At 34.8% G+C, this 20780-nt stretch overlaps 1 protein-coding gene across 3 annotated transcripts in view; it reads left to right on the top strand.

The window, feature by feature from the left end:
- Positions 1-20780, top strand: part of Dok6 (docking protein 6) — a 411539-nt gene that overhangs the window by 165270 nt on the left and 225489 nt on the right. For all 3 annotated transcript variants that reach the window (XM_028886850.2, XM_037197242.1, XM_028886851.2), the window contains one exon: positions 16219-16333. In XM_028886850.2, coding sequence (XP_028742683.1) covers positions 16219-16333 — 115 coding nt within the window. The remainder of the gene's footprint in view (positions 1-16218; positions 16334-20780) is intronic.

The following is a 20780-nucleotide window of genomic DNA, read 5'->3' as shown; positions in this document are numbered from 1 at the left end:
TAATGAAAGAAACATGAATGCTGTCCTTAGGGAGAAAACATCAATAAAATCCCTTGAAAAGATGAATGGAGGAGGATGTCCTGAAGTTTCAGAGATGAAAACTGTAGGATGTTAGAAAAATGATGTTTGAATAGGTAGTTCATTGCTGGAGAATGAACTCAGGGTCTTGTGCATGGTAGCCAAGTGCTCTTGCAACTGAACCATATGCCCAGCCCTAACATCAGTTTTAAATTCCGATCACCTGTTATTGAAAGTATTGTTTCTCTTTACTCCCTCCTCCTTGGTACAGGATATTCATTTCATTTAAAACAAACAACTGAAGAAACCAGGAAAAGGTGAAGGCTGCCTTGTAAAAAGTTTCTGCCATTACATTTTACCCTTAAAACCAAACATGTTTTATGTAGACATAGTACATGTGTTAACTTTCTCATTTTGATGTCATGAAGACAGGATCTATGTTTGCACGATCATATTCTTGATATAATGTGGACTGTGTTCAATGGCTTGATGTGCCTTGATTCCTGAAAGAAATTCAAGAGTGAGCATCATTTTTATGAGTAAAATCTTGTATAACTTTATCCTCTTTCACACTAATACATTCTTCCATCTGCAAGCAGTTTTCATTTACTGAACAAGAATAGCTATTAACACCCTGGTTCTGAGAGAGTCAAAGTCCACCTATCATCCTGGGCTGTTTTATTTACTCTATTATTGACTGTCTTCATTTTATTTCCATGTTTTAGTTACTTGGGGGAACACTCATGAAAATTAATGTGGAAAATTAGTTTCACATGGGACAAGTAAAGGGAATTGCCAATGTGTGATGGGCCATTTCTATGAAGCATATGAGTAAATGATTCTAAGTCAAGGTTAAACAGAGGAGTCCAGGACTTGAGCTCTTATATGGAGAAGACCAGAACAGATCTGCAAAGTTATAACCTAAGGATATTAGGAAGCTTCAGGAGCTCAGTTTGAACATTGTAGTATTTGATTTAATGCCAATTAAAATTTCACCAAATATGAGGCAGCTCCAATAAGAATTATTCCATGTGAACCATGCCTGAAAAACAAATTACATTTTAAGTGGGATATTTTACTCAACCTATCACATTACAGCAAATGTAAAATGAATTCATTGTATAATGAATTTGAACTTGAATTATAGTATATGGCAGTGTGATTTACAGTATAAAAAATACTGGGAATGTTTTGGGTTTTTATTTTGATGAAGGAGCTTGAATCAAGGGCCTTTCTCATGTTCATCAAGGGTTCTACTGTTGAACTACATTCTCAACCCTATTTCAGTTTTTTTTTGTTTTTTTCTAAGTAATCTGCTTTTTTTCTCTTTCACAATTTATTAAAATAGTCTCTCTAGAGAAAAAAGTATATTGCCTAATTTAAATATCCCCATCTGTAATTGTAAGTAATATCTATAGATGAATTTCTGAACAGTCTTATTAAATAAAACACATGGAACCAAATATAGGGGTGAAAACCTGAGAGAACAGGGAACTAGGGAAAGCCACAGCTAACCTTACCTCACCAACTCTACAGCTTCCAAAAGTGAGCTACTTCCTGTCTACCCACCCCATATGCCTTGCTGTTCTGCCTTCTCTGTTCAGCTACATCACTTCCTCTTCCTGCCCAGCTCTGTGTCTTCCTGCCTGTCTTTACAGACCTCCAGACCTCCATGGTTAACTAGTGTTGGAATTTAAGGCATGTGCCACCACGCCTGCCTCCGTTCCCAGTATGGTCTTGAACTCACAGAGATCCAGACAGATTCCTGCCTCCCAAGTGATAGGATTAAAGGTGTGTGCTACTTTTGTCTGACTTCTATATAGTGGCTGGCTGTTTCTTCTGGCAAATTTTATTGGGAGACACAGTATATTGGGGCATATAATATATCACCACAAATATCCTAGAATAAAAATTAGTAGACTGTGTCTGTAGGAGATGAAAAGTAGCAGAGTCTGATTGTTCAGTTCATTTCTGCTTCAGAAGATGCAAGTAAGAGATCAGGTAAACAATTTATGCCACCTGTAAAAAAATTTTGACACCATTTAGATAACAAAAGTAGCTTGTAATTTTAAAAGAGTCATTTTGTTTGGTTGTAGGCAGAAGTTTCGGTCCCACTGGGTCCTGCAGCTGTTCAGTTCCAAATAAACATATAGAGGCTTATATTAATTGCAAACTGTTTGGCCTACGGATCAGGCTTATCATTAACCATCTCTTACAACTTAACCCATTCCTATGAATCTGTTTTGCCTCATAGCTTCATGTTACCTATTCTCTCACATTTTGCTTCTCCTGTCAGCAGCTGACTCCCTGACTCTGCCTTTCTTCTCTCACTATCTCTCTTGGATCTCCTACCTGGCTCCATCCGGCCCTGCCATAGGCCAACATAGCTTTATTTATTAACCAATGGGAGCAACACATATTCACAGCATACAGAAAGATATCCCAGGTAAATCATTTTACCAAAAAAAAAATGCCTATTTAGCATATTTCATTCATCAAATAATAATGATGAGTTGTATTTACTTTTAATAAGCTTGCTATTTGAAAACTTGTTAAAGTTAATAACTCCATAACTCTATAATAACAACAGTAAAAATTTCATTTGCCTTGGAACAATTCTTGTTTTCATTCAGAAGCAACTGCAAAACACATTTAATTGACTAGAAAATGTCAATTTCTAGAGTACTATAGGCTTTGAGATTCAGTGAAATGATGTGTTGGGTGATTAGCAGATGTTTGCATTCTTAACCTAAAATTACTGTCACATATAATTTGAAGAAATGGCATACATTCTGTTATATTGTGTTGACGGACACTAAGTTTTTGTTAGTATATTTGGTTTTATTAATTTGGGGAAAACATTTGAGATAAATGTGCTTCAACCAGGTTAACAAGCACACACAAACACACCTTGTACATGTTAGAAATATCTGCCATGACAGGAAAATTTTCCCAGTTCCATTTTTCTATTTCTTTTATTCCACACAATTTAGGTATCACATATACTGTGAAATTTAACATGATTTCCGGGAGTCTGCTAGTTTCTCATAGAACTTTCTATCCTATCATAAAGTTCTGTAAGGATTAACCTCCAATATTTTATTTGCCATATTGGAGCTAAGCTTGCCTATCTGAGGTGAGCCATTAGTTTACTCCAGCTGTATTCTATACATGAACTGATCCAATTAATATCATTCCTATTGCATACTTGAGTTTATTTTGAACTTCAAACACTGACAAGATTGGGGGTATGGTATTAAATTTCTTCTGCTGAGTAATCAATTACCATAGCTGTAGGTAGTGCACCAATTTATGAACACACTATGTAGGTTGAAGCATGTCCCAGTATGTCTGTAAATTTCACAAGGCTGAAATTGACTGATGAAGGAGCTCTCACTTAGTACTTCTGGAAGAAATCTTCCATGCTTTATTTTTTTTTCTCTGACTTTTCAGTTCTAATTTGAATACTCAGAACAGTACGTAATTATATTCTTCAGTATTTTTTAATTTTATCGAAATAAATGTTAATTACATGAATGTGTATATGAATGCAGGTGTCCACAGAAGTCAAAGATGTCATTACCTCCTGGAGCTATTGTTACAGCTGGTTGTGTGTCTGTCCAACAGCTGCAAAAATATTTTACAGCAAGACTCTCTAAAGATATCATTTTTATTCATGCTACCTATTCCTGTCCTTATTCCTATAATAGATCAAGTGGCAGCAATGCTGGTCACATCATGATAGTTTTTGCCCAATGTCAGAAACATGATTTAAACATTGAACTTCACTATTCAATAAATATTCCTCTATTTTGAGTCCAGAAACATCAGTAAGAATCAGTTGCTACAAAATTATAAACAACATAATATGCTCAAATAAAAGCCAAGTGTTTTAGGAGGTTCCCATGAAAAACATTGCAGTTAAAGATCAAAGATCATGTGTTGCTGGAGAGCTTCTCTCCAGGTTGCACCAAGCCCCACAGTCCCACAATCCACGTATAAAATAATCACTGAGACACTTATATCACTTATAAACTGTATGACCGTGGCAGGCTTCTTGCTAACTATTCTTATATCTTAAATTAATCAATTTTTATAAATCTATACCTTGTCACGTGGCTGGTGGCTTACTGACGTCTTTACATGCTGCTTGTCCTGGCGGTGGCTGCAGTGTTCCTCCTCCTTCTTCCTGTTTCCCCAATTCTCCTCTCCCCTTGTCCCGCCTATACTTCCTATCTGGCCACTGGCCATCAGTGTTTTATTTATATAGAATGATATCCACAGCAATCATGGAAAAATAGAAAAGTATTTTGCCAACAGATATTCAATCTCTTTGAAGGGTATGAAATAGATTGTGATAATTCTATTCAGAGGAGAGTTTGCTACTCAAGTTAGTCTTCCCGGGGTTCTTGGACTTGACTTTTCAAGTTGATGTCAAGTCCCACATACCATTTCTTTTCTGCTTCATGCTAAAACAATCAAACTATAAATAAAAGCAATTATCAGCTATGAACAAGACAAAGAATGAGTAGTATCATCTCCTCTGGAGCACCATTCAATTCTTCTCGTCCTGACCTTTGAATGACCCTTCCTGCAGGTACATGTCCTCTACTCCTAGTGACCAACTCCCTAATTAAGAACAGTGCACCAGCTCAGGAGCAGGTCAGCCTTGCTGTTGACCCCATCAAATATCAGCAGGTTCATTTTCCAAAAGAAGCTTTATAGTTTGTCACCTTGTCACTGCCTTTCTCCTGGGACTGCAATACTGACAAAGCTTGTTGACAGGAAGGTCTTGCCTGAGTGGATCTCCACCTTTCCTACGACTGTACATCAGTCACTGGTCCAGACTCTGGGGAAATCACATAAGAGAGCAGCATGGAAATTTTTGTTAACAATAGTCAAAGAAAAAAAAAATAAATGTAATTCTTTATAGAAACAGAAAGCAAAGAAGGATGTATCTCTTGTTAGGGTATATGATATACATAAAATTTTTATGATGTTCTTTCATTTTGTTTTTATTTAAGAATTTCGGTTTGGAATTAAAAAGTTAAAACTCATCATAAAGTAACTATGTAAAACTATATGTTTTCCAAGGTCTAGCCTAACTAATCCTCACATTCATTTTGGATTAAAGTCATATAAGTTTAGTTCTGTGGGATGTTCTGTATGTTATAAATGTGTTGTTCTGATTGGTAAATAGTGCTGATTGGCCAGTAGCCAGGCAGGAAGTATAGGTGGGACAGAGAGAGAGGAAAATTCTGGGAAGTGGAAGACTGAGGTGGGGAGATGCTGCCAGCTGCTGCCATGAAAAGTAAGATGTAAAGTAGCGGTAAGCCACAAGCCACGTGGCAACATATAGATGAATAGAAATGGGTTAATTAAAGATATAAGAACTAAATAGCAAGAAGCCTGAGCCATTAGGTCAAACAGTTTAAATAATATAAGCGTCTGTGTTTAATTGGTTCTGAGCAACTGCACGAGTCAGGTGGACACAGGAATATCTCAGCTACGGTTTAGTCTAATTATTTAAAAGGCAGAATCAGAAACCAAGATGTCTTACTTTGTCTTCACAAAACTACATCTTTTCAGTCTTGATCTTTGAACTCCTTCTCTTCTTAGCTTATAAGGACACCAATTATTGGAGGTGATACATGCAATAAATTCAAGATGTTCCCTCAAGATTCTGTATTTAATTATGTTTGCAAAGACCCTTTTCCCAAACAAAGACACCTTAACGCGTTCTGGAAATAACACCTGGGCATGCATTGACTTCTCTCTCTCTCTCTCTCTCTCTCTCTCTCTCTCTCTCTCTCTCTCTCTCTCTCTCTCCCTCCCTCCCTTACTCCCACCACCTCTGTACACTTTGAGTTCACAACTCGATCTGATCTTATTGGCTGTACCCCGCATAGGCTATAACTTCTGGCCAATGAGCCCCAGAGATTCATGTGTCTGCTTTCCTAGCACCAGGATTACAAGCATGCATCACCATACCCAGAAAACTCATGATTTCTACATGTGTTTGAGAATCCAAAAACATTTGGGCACTCATTTCTAAGGGCTTTTATTCAATTCGCTTGAAGAAGGAGATAGTTAGCATTGAAAGTATGAATTATAAATTGAGAGTTTCATTAGGGTACAAAGCTATTGGATTAAGGAAAATTTAACTGAATAAGCTGGGTCCTGAGAAGAACGAAGGAACTGGAGCTGTAAACTGAGTAGAGACTGGCAGTGACTGTTAAACATTTTGTCATTACTCCTCAGTGTCTACAGAGGACCCATGCCACTTTAGTGAGCAGATAAGCAAGTGCTCAGGTCTCCTACCAAAAAGCAAAGGACTTGCATATGACCTATATGCACCTTCACATATACTTTAAGTCATTTCTAGATTATCTGTAATACCTAATGTCATATAAATACTATATAAATATCATTGTGGTATATGGATTACAAAATAACAAGGGAAAGTCTTTACATGCTCCATAAAGACATAATATACTTTTTGGTATTTTCAGTTTGTGGTTGGTAAATGCTCAGATACAGAACAGTTCTACGTAGATAACCAATTGTATTTAATGTCAGTTCTAACATAACAGCTTGTGTAATAACTCATTTCTAGATTTGTATCATATAATGTGGTGTTATACTTGAAATATTTCACATTGATTGAATGTATAGAAGATATATGTTCTAGTTACTGGTAATGAACATGCTGAAATATTTATAAAGTGACCCATGAGAGGAATCTGTCAAAACATATGATGTCTATCACAGGTGACTTTAAGAATGAATACATTGATTTTATTTTTTGTTCACTGAAACACATTCACTTTTATTTGAGAAAAGAGGCCAGGTTAAGAAAGAAGGTACCAGGAAACTGATATAAATACAGTTTTTGAAAAAGCAACAATAATATTTCAATGGGAATTTTGTCAGATTGTTATTGAAGTGTGTGAATCACTGCACCATGTGTAGTGATACAAAATTTAAATTATTATTATGAAAGCTTGGGAATCAAATATAGAGACAATGACATTTATTGATTGTAATAATCATTATGATAAGAAGAAATCATAAAACTTCCATATATTCTTACAACAAAATCAGTGTTTTCTATCCTAATAAAGTTTTATAAAACTCAGCTCTAAAATCTTACTCTCAAAATATAAAAACTCTTTCTTAATTGAAGCAATTATAAAACATTAGTAAATTAAAAGAATAATATTTATTGAGAAAATGAATGAGAAGAATGTGATATATCTGGTAACTTGAGTCTATTTTTTTAATCTAAAAATTAATTTCCTTCAACTTTTTAGAAGACAATTAGGTTTATCATGAGAAGTTTTTAGCACTTAGATATTTCTCTTGTCAGGAAGCAGAACAACTGCAGAAAGATATTTTTTAATAATTTTAATGATTATACCTGTCACCTAATCATGTGTAAATAATGTACATACAGTTTTTTTTTTATTTTACAATACTATTAAGTTCTACATAATAGCCACAGATTCCCTTGTTCTCTCCCTTCCTTCCCCCCCCCTTCCCCCCAGCCCACCCCCCATTCCCACCTCCTCCAGATCAAGGTCTCCCCTGAGGACTGGGATCGACCTGATAGACTCAGACCAGGCAGGTCCAGTCCCCTCCTCCCAGATTGAGCCAAGCGTCCCTGCATAAGTCCCAGGTTTCAAACAGCTAACTCATGCAAGGAGCCCAGGACCTGGTACCACTGCCTAGATGCCTCCCAAACAGATCAAGCCAATCAACTCTCTCACCTATTCAGAGGGCCTGATCCAGTTGGGGGCCCCTCAGCCTTTGGTTCATAGTTCATGTGTTTCCATTCATTTGGTTATTTGTCCCTGTGCTTTATCCAACCTTGCTTTCAACAACTGTCGCTCATATAAACCCTCCTCTTTTTCACTAATTAGACTCCCAGCGCTCCACCAGGGGCCTAGCCGTGGATGTCTGCATCCAGATTCCTCAGTACTTGGATGGGGTTTCTGGCACAACTATTAGGGTGTTTGGCCATCCCATCACCAGAGTAGGTCAGTCCTGGCTGTCTCTTGGCCATTGCCAGCAGTCTTTTGAGGAGGTATCTTTGTGGATTTCTGTGGGCCTCTTTAGCTCTTTGTTTCTTCCTTTTCTCATGTGGCCTTCATTTACCATGGTCTCCTATTCCTTGTTCTCCCTCTCTTTTCTTGATCCAGCTAGGATCTTCCGCTCTCTTTCCCTCGACCCTCGCCCTTCATTGCTCCCACTCATGTCCAGGCTGTTCATGTAGATCTCATCCATTTCTCCGTGTCTTTCTTGGGGTCCCATTTTCCAGGTAGCCTCACTGGTGATGTGAGTAGCAGTCCAGTCATCCTTGTTCCACATCTAGCATCTTCCTATGAGTGAGTACATACCATATTTGTTTTTCTGAGTCTGGGTTACCTCACTCAGGATGATTTTTTCTAGATCCATCTATTTGTCGGCAAACCTCATGATGTCATTGTTTTTCTCTGCTGAGTAGTATTCCATTGTGTATATGTGCCACAATTTATTTATCCATTCTTCAGTTGAAGGGCATCTAGGTTGTTTCCAGGTTTTGGCTATTACAAACAATGCTGATATGAACATAGCTGAGCAAGTGCTCTTGTGGTATGATTGAGCATTTCTTGGGTATATGCCCAGGAGTGGTATAGCTGGATCTTGGGGGAGATTGATTCCCAATTTTCTAAGAAAGTGCCATATTGATTTCCAAAGTGGTTGAATGTACATACAGTTTTATAGAAGAAAATTGATGTTACATTCTGATATCAAGGTTAATTTGCCACCAATCTAAAGCAAAGATACATAGTATGCTGAAATTTAAATTACAATTGATATTAATTTATTAATTCTAAATGTCATTAGTCATTCTGAAACTCAAAGGGTCAGTCACAGAAAATATCACCATTTCACCAGCACATAGCACATCCCCTCTGTTCACTGACGGTCACAGTAAAACCTAATTAGTCAATGTTGACTCTCCACACAGGTTTCCCTTGATATCTGGTCTTCTATTTATTTATAACTGTTAAAATATCTATGCCTGTTCTTCTTAGAGCATGCATCCAAAGAAAGCAAGCCTTAATGGTTTTTGCTTCAACATTATTTAAAGTAAATAATAAGTTTTAAAATGTCTGGTGGTCTTCTCTGTGAAGAGAAAGTGATCTAAAGCACTGAATAAATAAATTCAATGTTGAAGTCTAGGTAAAGAATTAATAATGGATGGTATGAATCAAAGGAATCATTATCTTTAACTACTAAGTCAAGTGTATGAAATTAACAGAGTTCATAAAAAGTCAAGAATGCATCTATTAGGTGGAGATCAAATGCCGTAAGAAATGGCCACATTAGGAACAAGTCCTTGCATGAGTCTCTCAGAAAGTGTGGTGGCTAACATTAACTGTCAACTTGACAGAATCTAGAATCACTTAAGAAATGAGTTATTGGTCATACCTATCTTGATTAGTTTGGTGTGGGATGACCTTTCTTAATTCTGGCCATACCATTCCCTGGAGAACAAAGCATGTATACGGAGAAAGTGAGCTGAGCACTGTGTGCATTCATCTCTTTTTCCTCATTGTAAATGTGATATTACTACTGCTTCAACCTTCTGGTGCTTTGACATCCTGTCCACGATATACTGTACCCTTGAACTGTGAATGAGAATAAAACCCTTTCTCTCTAATAAAATAATCTAATTTCTCCAGAGTATTTTGTCACAACAGCAGAAAAGGAAAAGGAAAACAAGAAGACTTGCATTTAAGTCTTGAAGAGTGATTTTGAATCTGACAAGAAGATGTAGGAACCAGAGACACCATGGAGAATGCCAGAAACCCTTTAAATGACAATATTATATTCAGGAAAATTGGGATATTCAGAATATGGATTGAACTTATGTTTCAGGTTGAAGTTGGGGAAAAAAAGATAAGACTAGATTTACATAAGTAATTAAGTCATTTAAAGTCCTTAAGTCCTTGCTTAAGAGTGAACTCTTACCTTTTAAGATATCAGATGGTTTTAAGTCCCTGGAGGGAAAGAGTTACAGTTTAGTTTAGAGATAGTTGTGTAGAAGGAGCGTGAATAAGATGGTGGCAGGTGGTGAGTATGGGGCTCATAGGAACACAATGGGAATATCTCAGAAGAGAAGAGTGAGGACTTGAATGAGTCAAGAGTGGTGGAGTTTGAGAATGTTCACAGATTAAAGTGACATAACTTTATGACAAAGAATACACTATAGGCCCTAGTGAGAGCTTTACACAGAACCCTGTATCTCTCAGTTGGCTCCAAAGGAATAGTTCACCCATGCTACAGCTAATATGTTTCTATGTAAAAGCAAGAAATGGGTAAAACAGTAATTAAGCTAGTTTCTCTAGACAGTAGTAGCAGTGACTTTATTTTTATTATCAGGCAGTTGCATAAATAAATAACGAGGATAGCAATTTCATTTTACTTCCCTTACATATAGTCACATTGTAGCAGTAAAATTTCTTCATTTTTACTAAACATAGACTTCACAGTGAGGATCTTGGAATGTCCCTAAAAAGATAGAAAGCCTCTGTGAACCAGCACTGCATGCTGATGTTAGAGTGTAGCCAAAAGTTTTCCTGTATCCTTCAGCTGCTTGGTCCCAAATAAGCACACAGAGGCTTATTATTAGTTACAAGCTGTTTGGCCTATGTCTTAGGTTTATTGCTAGCTAGCTCTGACATCTTAACTCATTTCTACTATTCTATATTTTGCCACATGGCCATGGCATTACCCTTCTGCTGGCATCATGTTCCTTGAGCAACTGGATGGCATCTGCCCCTGACTCTGTCCTTTTGCTTCCTGTCTTTCTGTTTAGATTTCTTGCCTGGCTCTTATCATGCCTAACCATAGGCCAAAGCAGCTTTATTTATTAGCCAATGGGAGCAACATATATTCACACTATACAGAAAGGCCATCATACAGCATTAGAGTACATAGGAGCACTGGTGTATTTGTTGAAATCACAACAGAATAGTAACTTCATAAAAATGAACAAAAACACCCATGTTAATCAAGGGGTGAGTGACAAACTATGGTCACACTGACTGTGGGATTTGTCTTAATTTTTCTCAAACTGATCCTTTTAAATTCATCTTCCATGGAAACAAATGAATGTATTTATCGAAAAAAATATGAAAATAGGAGTTTTTAAAAGATAATTAAAATATGAGAAACATGTTACCAGTATCATAGAGCTTGACAACTCAAAACTTACAGAATTTTCTGAAAATATTGAGTAAGAATAATGAATTTTTGTCCTATAAAATAAAGTGTCAATATTTTCAAGTTGGTAAATTTGTATCTTTTTAATGACCAGACATAGTTGATATAAAACCATAATGAGTAAAATACCTATGAAAATTGAAAATTGATTTATCAAGTTTGATATAAGAAAGTATTTAACATGATTCAAATCCTTACAGCTATAACCTTAGAAAAACATTTGGTCAATTATAGGCAAAACCCAAGAGCAATAGCTACAGTAGACTTCAAACGTTCTTCATTTAATCTTCAGTTTTATAACTCTATAACTTTGTGAGACCTTACATATACTTACTTATACTTGATATAAATGACATATTAAAAGAGCCTGGATTCAGAAGCAGAAAAGAGTATCAAGATGTTGTGAAACAAGATAGACATTTAAGAGTTTTGCAAAAATAAAAGAATATTGGGGAAATATTCTATTTTTAAATGCCATTTCTTCACCATGAAATGAGGTTATTACTACTTTTAAACATATAAACAAATGAGAAAGTTTAATATATAATATTACTATGATATCATTTATATATGTGTGTGCATGTATGTATGTATGTATGTATATACTGATAAGAATTCATTTGGATGAAAGGGTATAATTTGAGGCTGTCTTTCTTTTTCATTTCACTTATTATTTTAACCCCAAGTGTCATGCCTGCAATATTGCCACACAAGAAGTCACACATTAGATAGAAAGAGGTGAGTTGGAGAAGAATAGGGTTGAGATGGTTAGATTTACCCAAAACACACTGTATTCATGCACAAAATCCTCACACAATGAAAAAGTTAATGCAAATCTTTCCCAGATCCTTTATCTCACTTTTTCCTGTTATTATGTCATTGCTTAAGATTTTATTTTTATTTTCGTGTGTGTGTGCATGCGTGTGTGCGTGCATGCGTGTATGTGTGTGTGTTTGCACATGAGTGTAGCACCCATAGAGGCCAGAAAGGAGTGTTGGATTCCCCAGAAGCTGGAGTTATTTAGAGGTTATGACCCATCTAACGTGGGTCAAAATTCTAGTAGTCAAAATTGTGTCTTCTGTAAAAGGAGTATGCACTGTCTTCTATATATTCCAAGAGAAAGGGGTTATCTTTCATCTTTGACATATGTGTATTTAAGCCCATGAATTACTTAATGCTTACCACCTAAATAAAAATAATATAACATCAGTTAGCAAAAAAAAAAAAAAAAAAAAAAAAAAAAAACTTGTAGATATAACCAACTGTCTTATTAAATAAGAAACACAGAACCAATGTAAAAGAGAAAGCCAAGAGGTCAGAGCTCAGAGCTAAAACCTTACCCTTCCTCCTGCAGTGGTCCTACCTGTCCGAAAGAGAGCTACTTCCTGTGTGTTTGTCTTTCATATAGTCTTTCTGTTCTGCCTTCTCATTGGTTGTATACTCAAACACATGACTGCCTCATCACTGCCTGTAAGTACAGCCCTCCAGGTCTTAAAGGCATATGCCTCCAATGCTGGCTGTATCCTTGAACACACAGAGATCTATGGGATTAATGGCATGTGCCACCACCGCCACGCTCTTGCTATGGCTCTAATAGCTCTGACCCCCGGGCAACTTTATTTATTAACATACAATTAAAATCACATTTCAGTACAAATAAAATACCACCATAAACCCTTCACCTACATATGTTTATATTTAAGTGTTGGTTCTGGCACTTGTCAAATTGAAATATCTTAAATTGTTGACTATTACATCTTTTGAGACCTAAATAAATTGAATTACTTTCAGTTCCATATTAACTTTATGTTTATTTAATTTAATTTACTTTAATCCTTTGGTTACAATATATACAATATACTATGGATCATAGAAATCTAATAACAAATTATTTTTCAGAAATAAATATGAATTTTTTAAATAATGAAAAAATATTGATTTTAGGATTGAAAAATCCAAGATTTCACAAATTTAATGATTGCTCATAATTATTTTTATGCTGCATTAACAGGTTTTAGTACGATAATAGAAACATTTTTATTTTGGTGCACTAGAAATTATTTTAAAAGTTGTCCTCCTTTCAGTAAATACAGTTGAGTACAATATGGTAAATCTAGATAATATTGATAGTGAAAAATGAAGGCAGGTCTTTCAAACATTGCAGTTAGAATTCAGAAGCTTTTTTAAAGTAGGATTTTTATATTCCTCATTAGTGCTTTTTTTTTCTTGTCATTTCTTTAAATTCTTAAACAAAAGAGGTTAAGTCATCACACTTTTGACCCACAACCAAAATCTTGATATATTTCAAAAGCCCTAGAAATGGGATCTGCTTGCAAAGGCTCCCTGTATTTCTAAATGTAAATTTTCAAGTAGAAAAAGTACTTTGAACTACATCAGCTGTCAGATTGCCTGAGCACTGATGTTAGGCATTCCTTAGTACAGTTTTCAAATCTGCTGATCACTTAAATTTGTTGATTTTTGTTATGATGACAAAAAATGAAGTCTGTAATATCTTTTCTGGTATTATTCTACATTAGTAAATAAAAGTATCTGTGAAGGACTACTGACGTGTTTTTTTAATATTATTTGTTTAGTATATGTAGGATATTTTATATAACTCTGTAGCAGATTATGACCTTTTTACTCACATTTTACATTAATTCTTAAGCAAAATATATTCATCATTGCTTTTAGACTCAGGTTTGATACTATTTGTTTAGGCAAAGTTAATAATGTTTGGAAATAATATTTCTTTTCAAAAGTAACTTCAATCTATTGTCTTAGAATAACATTGGGTTTAAGCATCATTTAAAAATTCAAGAGTTATATTTTATTTGAGAATATGCCTTGTTGTGATTAAAATATGTTTGTCATGGTTCCAAAAAAAGAATGTTCATCTTTCACCAAAGGATGTTACCCATCAGAAATTACAAGATATTTGGGTGCAGTTCTTCTTACTTAGATAGATGATACATAGGTAGAAGATTCATAAGTAGATGATGGAATGTGTATGTACACATACAAATATATGCTTTTACATAAATACAACTTTATTATACCTGAAATAACTAATTGTACCATTCTAATGATGCATGTTAATCTTAGGATGACAACAAATGGAGAGAAAAGCAAATGTCAATATGTAAGAATTGTCTTTGATGTGACAGAACAAGAGTTGCATGTGGATACTAAAAATCTTCAAAGATTAGATGGAAAATAGACTATAACCCTTTTAAAACAATAACTACATCCATTTATTTTGTACATGTCATTTTATATTATATAAGTACAGGTTTTGGTCAGGAATTGATCACTTTAACTGGGCTATACCATGGAACCCTAATCAATATTAGCAGTGTTATTTTCAAATATGGGGAAGAAATTTTGAAATATATGAAATATGTGTATGCATTATACATAAAGCACTGCACAATTGATCTCAATAGTTCTAAGTTTAATAGTTCTAAACCCTATTGAGCTTAATAGATTCTAAATTATAAATGGAATTGGGTTTTTTTTCCTTTCATTAGTTTTCTTCAAAAAAAGTTGAAGCATGTATGATAAATTGAAAGTATTTTTTGTTATACAAGTAAATCAAAAGAGAGGTCTTTGTCAAAGAACATGTTCCTTATATTGAGCCAACCCTAGAGACCAATAACTAGAGAAATCAGGAATCTGGGCATTAGAACCAGACCTGGTCCACCTGCTTAGTAGGTTGTGTAGTAAAGGACAGCTATATCCTCTGATCATCAAGTTTCTTTTCCTTTCATGCAATGATGAAAGCTAATATCAGCTCATTAGGATGTCATTAATATTGTATAAATGAAGTTCAAGATCCTAGACATATTATCAAACCTAAACGTGGAAATGCCCATTTCCACACTAATAATGTGGTTATTAAAATATAATAGAGATGGAAGAGTAATCAGAATGCACTATGTACATGTGAATACTGTCAAATAACAAAATTTATTAATAAATAAACAAGAAAAACATAACATGAAGAAAAGTTCAAGTTTTCTTCAAAATAATTGAAGCATACAAAATAAAGTGAAAGCATTGTTTGTTATACAAGTAGGTCAAAAGAGACATTTTTATCAAAGAAAACATTCCTTACCTTGATCTGACTCTAGAGACCAGTAACTATAGAAGTCAGGAATCTTTAGAACCAGACCTTAGAACTTTAGAACTTTAGAACCAGACCTTGGGCTGAAATTTCATTCTCAAGCTCCTTCGGTGCTCTTGGCACCAGGCAGCTAACAATAATTAGCTCTTTGTCTTTTGGATTCATGCTTGTGAAAATTATTGGTACACAAATTGGTCCAAAAACTATTCTTTCAAACACTGGAAGGTCAAAATGCTAAAATTCTGAGTTATCGTTTAGGCAGGTGTCACATGCTGTGTGGCTTAGTCTTATCTGGAACCTGTATGATTGGAAGGTATTAGAGAGACTTGTTGCTAAATCTCATCAATATTCAACACATATTTAATGGAACTCTCTTTGTATCAAATTGTTATTGCTTTCTGTGGATGCAAGTTTCATAACAGCACAGCCTCCATGAAGCTATTCTGCATAATCATTAGACTATTTTCAAATATAGCAACCAATATGAATGATGACCAAAACTGAAGGCCTAATGGAAGACGTTATGTTTTGTTCTTTGCTGGTAGTGGATAGAGTCAATTCATTCAAACTTAGTAATATGAACTATCAGAAAGTGCTTAAGGACATAAGGTAGTGATAACTGGCCATTTTGTTTAAAGCCCTGCAATGTATTACATACACTATACATTAAAATAAAAATCTTATCTCATTGGAGAGGTAGTTCAGTGACAGAATGTTTGCTTAGTATATACAAGGCTCTGGGGGCCTATCCCCAGAATTTCAAAAGTAAAAAGAAAAAAAAAATATTTTTCTCTTTCAAGGTAACTGAACTGCACAACATCAAAAATATAACCAGACTGCCTCGAGAGACAAAGAAGCATGCAGTGGCAATTATCTTTCATGACGAAACGTCAAAGACATTTGCTTGTGAGTCAGGTAAGCAATTTCAGGCCCATCTACAGCTTGAGGAAATTGAGTTGTTTCAGAGACAATGACTCAGACAGATGAATCCACACAGAAGTCTGAATAGGATGGCATATTGTAATGAGAATGTGTGGTAGAAGGCTTTAAAAAGTTAAACGTACTGGTATACTGTAGAAACAGATGTTTTGGATTTCTGCTATCTTGTCTTTGTCTGGAACTTGTTCCCAGGTTGTCTGAGGTCTCTTAGGGTTTTTGTTCAAGCTTTAAGAATTTAGTAAACAATACCTCGGGGGGTTTCAGAATCAGCATACGACTTGTATTCAGGGTTTGGCAAAGTACAGCTGTGAAGCGTTTGCTAGTGTAATAGTAATGCTGCCATGAGAAAGCTCACCCAAGAGTGGCCTAGCTCCCCAGACATTTTAGAACTGAACATTGAGCAATGTGTTGCTTTCATGGAGTCTCAGTACTATAAGTCAATATATTTTAGATTGAATTTTAGCATGCCAGTTCATAAAACACTCTGACATTATGGAGACACAAGCAGTTTGTCGTCTGAACCTGCAGTATTTTTCATGGAGCAATCCCTATGCAATGTAACACATTACTTGGCTTATTGCCTTTTAAAGATTCAATCAATGAAATGCTGCATTTGCTTTATAATGGATGATTTTAGAAAAGATGCAGGAAAAAATGTCCAAAGCTTTGAAAATATGAATTTAAAATAGTAGTGAAGTTTTTAGGAAAGCTTTGATATTACTTCTAAGGGGAGATATGGCTAAAAGTTTGTTTAATTAAAATAAGGTTATATTATAAAAACTAATAATGTCACTTTGTCTAACTGGAATTGCTACAACTTATCTAATTTTATATGAGCTTTGCTGAGCTGAACTGGAATTTATCAAATAGTTCATTCCTTTAACACCTTTACCCATCAGCCCTACTGGAATATTTCTCTTCGGTTGCCATCTGGCCTCATCTCATTTAAAATAGACTTTTTGAAGTTGCAAAGTTGCCTGAATTGGTAAAATGAAAATTTATATGTTATTGGTCCTGTTTCAACCTCACTGCTAAAATATGATATTGTCTAAAACCTTTCATCTTTCTGCCTTCTTGGCCAACTCCTTAAAACTCTCTAAGCATATAATTTTCTCTGAGTTCCTAAATATATAATATTTATATCATATATTAAAACTAATTACAACCAAGAAATAATTTTTCTACAAAAACACAAAAATAACTTTTCTAATTTTATTTTCACTGTTTAGTATTTTCAACATTGCAATAAGCAGTATTGGACATGTATAAAGAACTCTAGAGTTAAATTTCAAAAAGAATGGTATTTAATTATATTTATTTAGGTAAAAACCTTATTTGGAATTTTTGGAGAAAAATTAACCCAAAATTTATTTAACTACTTAATGAATTCAATATACTATCCTTTTGACTCTGATAATTATCAGTGCTATAATAGCATCAAATGGCTTTTATGATTTAAATAGCTATAATCCACTGTCCAGTTTCCTACCAGCTAGATTTTAAAGTAGGGTACAAATTTTGAGAAGGTATTGTTCCTTTTCAAATTTTGATGTTCTAAAATGTTTGTAAGGATGCATATCCCTTGGCGTATAGATGCGAATATATGTATGTATATAGTGTTGAATGGCATATTTCTCCAAATTTCAGCATTCCCTAAGAACTGCAATATTTTCTGCAAGAGGAAAAGGGAGGCTAATGAGACTCGGGAGATAAACTAAAGGTCACCAAAAGTCACATGTGAAGAGGAAAAAAATGAAACTTAAAAGATTATTGAGGGCCCTTACCCAACAATGTAAATGGGAGTAAACAGTTGTTGGGAATGAAGACTCTCACCAGCCATAGACATCCAGACTGTGGATCTGCTTGTAGGCTGCTGAGAAAGCTCCAGGGTTGCATTTTCAGAAGTAATAAGCCATGCTAGGGTGGGCTTTCTGATGTTTCAGCTGCTTTTGTGTAATCCCTGGTTCTTGTGACCCCTCATCCACACTCTTGTTAGTAAGCCCAATAGACAAAGTCACTTGTCCACCAAATTTGACATTGCTGGAATTATTGCTTTGGGCTGTCAATGGCTCTCTTCTTAGGATAAGTTGGCATATATATATATATATCAGCTCTTCAGAAAAAAAATCTATCACACAATACATAGTGTGTTCATATACCCAATTCCATCTCAAAGTCCCTTGCTGCTCTATGTTATTTTTCTCATCACCATGGTCACCTCCCTTGCCTGATAAAGGATATATACCAGGGACAGAGGGAAAGTAGATATTGCTTTGTACTCTGATATTTAAAGATATTTTAATGAGTTTGTATTAAGTAGATACTACACATGTGTTCTGTGGGTGCTTCATCCTCACGCCTGACTAAAATAATCCAAGTTCTTATGTCTCAGTACTGGTACATTGACTCAAAAATATTCACACTCATAACAAAGAGTCAACCCTGTGTGTGCATCTGTAATTCTTGGAGTCTTGACTTTGAAATGAGGATTGCAATTTAATTCTAGGAATCAGGGTAGCAAGATGTCCAGAGAGAAACTGTGACATCATGCATGTAGCATCCAGGTCCCCTAGCCTGAGCATAAGGCTCAGCACTGAGCACAGTTTGCTCAATGAATTCACAAGTACATTTAAACAATTTCCAGGAAGGCCATAAGAGATTAGGATTTAAAATTAAATAGCCAAGTATACTCAGAATCTAGAACTTAGTTTCTAAAAATAGTTAACTAGGGTTTTCAGAGAACTGGCTGATTCTAGGACTAAATGCAGGAACTAGTCAAGAGGAAGTCAGAGCAACTTATAGAGCTGAAAAAATACAGAACAGAATTAATTGATCTATCAATCCAAACAAACTATTGAAGGAGCACAAGTTGGGCAAATCCACAGCACTTGAGCAGCAAAGAGAGATAGAATGGGATTATAACTCCTTGTAAATATTATGAGGGTATGTTGATGTAATGTTTAAATGAATTGCTGAGCAGAGATAAACAAATATCCATGCAGAATAATCTTTAATTAGAAAGTGATACATAATTCCTTACTTTCCAAGTGTGAGATATGTACTGTGACTTCATTCCAAAGAGAAGTGGGTGAGGAGGAATAATTTGATAATGAAAAATAGTGACATTCTATCTTAGCTGAGTAATCTGGTAAGGATCATGGTGATAAGTCCTTTGTTATAATGTGGAAACCCAAATCATGTCTCATGGTCTTTATCCTAGCAAAGTGTGTACCAAATGCAATCATAAGGAAAAAAAAAACCAGACAAATTCAAATGCTACAACATATTGCATTAGAATTTTTCCAAAATTTAAGGCCTGTTCTGTAAGATGGAATCCATACCTAACACTGCAAAAATATTTTAGCCCTGATAGCTTCAAAATATATGGATCACATTCATACCAACACCATTCTGAGTCAAAACTGCCATGTGATGGACTCATCAAATCACAGTGAGAACATCACATGTGTTATTTAAACTAAACAGTTTTAATAACTTTAGGATAATCAGAAAATCTTCATAGTTTTTACTTTGGATCTTCCCATTATTAAGTATAAGAAATGACGATTTCTTTGAAATGCTGCCAGTGAAATCTCTATGATTTCTTCTATACGCATAAGACAAAGCTCTATTCAATCTTTGTAAACACAATCCATTCTGAAAAAGACTGATGTTTATCATGTCTATATTATACAGGACCAGTAGCAATCTGAGCCTGGAATTTGAATTTTTTGTAATGGTTTCATTTTTTTACAGGCATGTTAAACATGATAAATTGAAATTCATTCTAGAAAGGAATTGAACATACAAATCGATATATGACATACTACATGAAAGACAAAGCCCATGATCATTATCATCTTAATAAATTCAGAAATATGTTTTGAGAGAATTCATATCTTATCATACTTGAAAACACTCTGGAAATTTTAGAAATAGAAATATCTATATACATATAATACAAACAATTTATAATGAACCAACTTGGGATCAAATGGAACTGTGAAAGCAGAGTTTTTAAATAAGGCAGGGAGCAGGATAAGAATGTCACTTTCTAACTTCATTCAGCATAATACTGGAAAGCCTAGCCAGAGATTTCAGAGCAGTGAAAGAAATGAAGATGCCAAGATTGGAAAATAAAAAGAATTCGTATTCTTTGAAGATGATATTTTCATATATGTACATATATATTCAAAACTAATATTAGAAGTAATATTAGAAGTATTAGTATATTAGAAGTAAGTGGATTTAACAATTCTGCAGAGTTAAATAATCAACATACACAAAATTAGCAATATTGTTTCATGCAAATTGATCTTTGTAATAAATAAACCAATATCACCTTATAAGCCTTATATACCTAATTATAAGTTTAATTTTCTCAAAAATGTAAAATTTTTCTATGGTGAAAATTGTAAAATAC

This window comes from Peromyscus leucopus, chromosome 19 (assembly GCF_004664715.2).
Source record: "Peromyscus leucopus breed LL Stock chromosome 19, UCI_PerLeu_2.1, whole genome shotgun sequence".
NCBI lineage: Eukaryota > Metazoa > Chordata > Mammalia > Rodentia > Cricetidae > Peromyscus > Peromyscus leucopus.
Note: the sequence above shows the minus strand (reverse complement) of the source record. Positions and strands in the feature narration are given on the sequence as shown.